The sequence below is a fragment of the Grammomys surdaster genome, unplaced genomic scaffold (assembly GCF_004785775.1).
Source record: "Grammomys surdaster isolate TR1022 unplaced genomic scaffold, NIH_TR_1.0 131, whole genome shotgun sequence".
Taxonomy (NCBI): Eukaryota; Metazoa; Chordata; class Mammalia; order Rodentia; family Muridae; genus Grammomys; species Grammomys surdaster.
Window position 1 is genome coordinate 5,415,220 of NW_021604589.1, and position 3,626 is coordinate 5,418,845.

At 40.4% G+C, this 3,626-nt stretch overlaps 1 protein-coding gene across 2 annotated transcripts in view; it reads right to left on the reverse strand.

Moving 5' to 3' along the window:
- Window positions 1-1,868, reverse strand: part of Tlr8 (toll like receptor 8) — a 16,194-nt gene extending 14,326 nt beyond the window's left edge. Inside the window, exons 1-3 of one of the 2 annotated variants that reach the window (XR_003710651.1) lie at window positions 1,696-1,868; window positions 1,304-1,446; window positions 171-241 (exon numbers count right to left, since the gene is read on the reverse strand). Coding sequence is in view for 1 of the 2 variants with exons in the window: in XM_028761954.1 (XP_028617787.1) it covers window positions 1,304-1,306 (3 nt within the window). In the remaining variant the exon portion in view is untranslated. Of the gene's footprint in view, window positions 1-170; window positions 242-1,303; window positions 1,447-1,695 lie in introns of those variants that run through there. The other variant, XM_028761954.1, reaches the window with a different exon arrangement.
- Window positions 1,869-3,626: the final 1,758 nt, after the last annotated feature.

Below are 3,626 nucleotides of genomic sequence, written 5' to 3' on the forward strand. Positions count from 1 at the left end.
CACACACACACACACACACACACACACACACACACACACACACACACCATCACAGTAGAACTTAGAAAGGCATTCCTTCCAAATGGTAATTCCCAGAATAAAGCCTGTGGGAGTCAATAAGATGTCCTAGAAAAATTACCCAACTCACTATGGCTAATGAGTTCCTGTGTCTGGCATTCTCTGAGTTTGGGCTTTCCATGAACCTTCTCTTTCTCTCATCAGTTCTGTTGGTTTTAGGATCCTTACATGGAAGGATGAGAAGCAGTGATTGAAAGAAAATGAAACAATAGTCAACATAACTGTATCATAAGATAGTAAAACATAGAACAGGAAGAGAATCAAAGTAAACTTGTAAAACCTACCCACCTCATTCCCTCTGGTGACAGGTGGAAGCCAAGGACCTTTTTACAAGCTTACTTTGATTCTCTTACTGTTCGATACTCTCCTTTCTTATGATACAGCTACCTTGACGACCATAGCAATTTACCAAGTAGAAACTGGACAACTTCAATTGTGGTGTCATATGTGCTGTTGGTCTATTTGGACCAATCTCGTGTAGGACACTGCAGTCATTTGTAAGAATCATAAAATTTTAGTGCAAATGAATTGATATTCATGATCCATAATGGACCTTAAGTGAGCATAAAAATTAACTTCCAATAAGTTAAGTAGACATTAAATTAGTGTCAGAAAAGCATACCAAGGCCTTTAATATGAGCTAATCGGCTAGGGAAAGCATACATGGTCAATTTTGAATGAAATTCTTTTCAAGTCAGATTTCCCAATTGCTCTTTAAATGTCCCTGAATTTTCTATAAAATACACAATTCAGAAAGACTTGTAGTTTTTTTTTTTTTGCTTTTCAATCTGATACCTTTTGACAACAGTAAAAACAGATCTCTTCCTATATCTAGACAGTATAAAGCAATAGCAGCAGACGTATTGACATGTGTGTTTTAAAACTCCCAACAGGAAAAGTATCTGCTGCTATGGAAATTCCAGCTTTTAATAGTTAAGACCAACTATCACCAGGCTGCAGATCCTGAATCATGCTTGTAAGGCAATGGTTCTCAACCTGTGGATTGTGACCTTTTGGGGGGCTGAAGAACCCTCTCACAGGGGTTGCCTAAGTCCATAAAAAACACAGATATTTACATTGCGATTTATAACAATAGTAAAATCACAATAATGAAGTAGCAATGAAATAACTTTGTGGTTGGAGGTCACCACAACGTGAGGAACTGTATAAAGTGTCGCAGCATTAGGAAGGTTTCGAACCACTGATCTTGAGGTAGGGAAGTTACCATGTTCTGTAGACAAAGGAAGGTAAAAACATTTGTTTCTCTCTTAACCTCCAACTCTGTTTTTCTGGAAGAAGACGTTCTCTCTAGCTGGTCCAGAAAATAATAGAACAGCTCAAATTCTTCCTTTGGAGGGTCTTGCTTTCCTGTTTAGAACAATAAGATTATTATTGCATTCGGCATTCAAAGTTACCTCTCTAGTTTATCTTAACATTCACACAAGCTCATCAGACAGGCAGTCCTCCCAGCATACAATATGTGCTTGCTTTGACTTCAGCTGCTACTTGGCTTAGTTAGCACTTTCTTTGTTTGCATCAGTAGCCACCAACCCAGATCTCTAGAGGGGAAATTCTATTTTGCAGGAGATCTTTGAGATAAGCTCAGGCACAGCTTACCCCTTTCTGGCTGTCATCCTTTCAAGGTTCTCTTTCAGTAGCTTGTAGTAACAGTGCAGTATGGTCCTCTGTGTACAATAGGTATGCAGAGAGCAGACTTTGGCAAACTTCTGAAATCTGGTCGCTTTAGCATCAGCAGAATCTAGCATGGGATTTGCAGAAGTTTATATCGGAAGACAGGAACCTGTGATTTCTAAACTGTTGCCAAATCACTTATTAGCTATCCTTCAAAATTTCGAAACCGAATTTGGAGGAAAAGTCATTTATAAAATTATTTTCATATAACCCTCACAGCATACTTTTGTGAGTTGGTACACATTTATGTCTATGGATATGTGTAGGGTTTGAGTGAGCAGGATTAGGGAGGAAACAGGCAATAAAATGGGGGAGAAAATATTTTTTTCTTTTTTTTCAGACTCTTCTCTCTCTTTTTTTTAATAATTAATTTATTTTTTCTGAAATCGTAATTCATTCACACAGGGGTTATAAACACAGAAAGGCAGGATGTGGGGAAGGGAATGACACTGGAGTGTGGGTGTTCAGGGGGAATACAGATATCTTCAGAACCAGGTATCGGCTAGGTGGAGGTTCAGGGGACAAGTAAGTCACTATGACTCTGCCTATGACTCACTTGTCCTTATTTAAGTTGGAATTGTCTGCCAAGGCTACCTATTTACAAGGTCTATGACTACTCAGGCTGGTAAATTTCCACAAAAGCTGCCTGTTTACAATAACTTATAGCCATCTGTTTCAATGTTTTTCCACAGAGACCCAAGACTTGGTGTTAGTATACATATATGACTGGCCTATTGCTGATTTTAGGCCTATGGCTGATTTTAGGGCTTCAGTGTGTAAACAGGGCTGCCCCTGACATCTCCTCCCTTCTCTGAGTATAGAAGGGCTGTGGCAATTCTAAACTTGCGAAGGCAGGGATAGAGGCCTGACCTTCAGTAATTGAAGGAGACCTTGTAATGGCTCCAGTCCCTCTGTCGTTGTCCAGTGAGGCATGAGGGCCATACCCATCCTGATGTCTTTTTCCTGGAGAGGGGATACTTTTGACATCAACCCCTATGCAGTCAGCCTTGTCCCTCAGGGAACCCAGATAGATATTTTTATCTTTTATTTATATTCCCTTGCAGTGCTTAGCCTCGCAGCCTAAGCAAGAATTCAGATCGCCTGTCAGAGGGGATTCTGGGTGGCCCCTCTCTGCTTGGTCTAGGGGCAGAAGTCCCCACTTTTAGGTTGGGTGGAGATGGGTTTTGGGAACACCCTGTATAAAGTAAGAACCTCATCTTGAGTCTTGTGGTCTTCCATAGCTAACTTATGATAATGTATCTGAGTAGGTTTTGCTACCAAATTATTTATCTGTTGTATCACAGAGGTAATCAGCCTATTTGAGGCCCAGGGACCAGCAGAAAAAAGCAAAAAGAACCCAAATAATGGTCCCAAGATGGGAGGAAATAGGGTTGACAACCTTGGAGAGGCTGAAAACCAATTCTTGTACCAGCATTCATCTGTCTCTTTCTCTCTCTAATTTTTCTCAGAGCCTTCACTGACCTATTTCATGCTCTCTTTAACCCTCCTTGTCTTGTCTATGTAAAGGCAACCTTGTTCTTTAAGGGCTGTACACAGTCAAGAGCTGTACACAGCCTTTTCTAGTATAATAGAGTAAATCAAGTCCAATAAGGATCTTTGCGATTTTAGGAGGTCTCTTCAGACAGCAAAACGAGGGATTTCTTCAGATTAGTGATGTCAATCTCCAGCTGTTTGATGTTCTTGTCAGTGGCCCTTCAAAGGTCTGAGTAAGTTCGGAGGCCAGCATCTGGATTAGAACTTCTAACAGCAGACGTCATGGCTGATTCATTTTTACCTGGAAAGGAAAAAGAAGGGAATTCTCAGGGAGATTTCTCTTCCCTGGATGTAAATTTTTA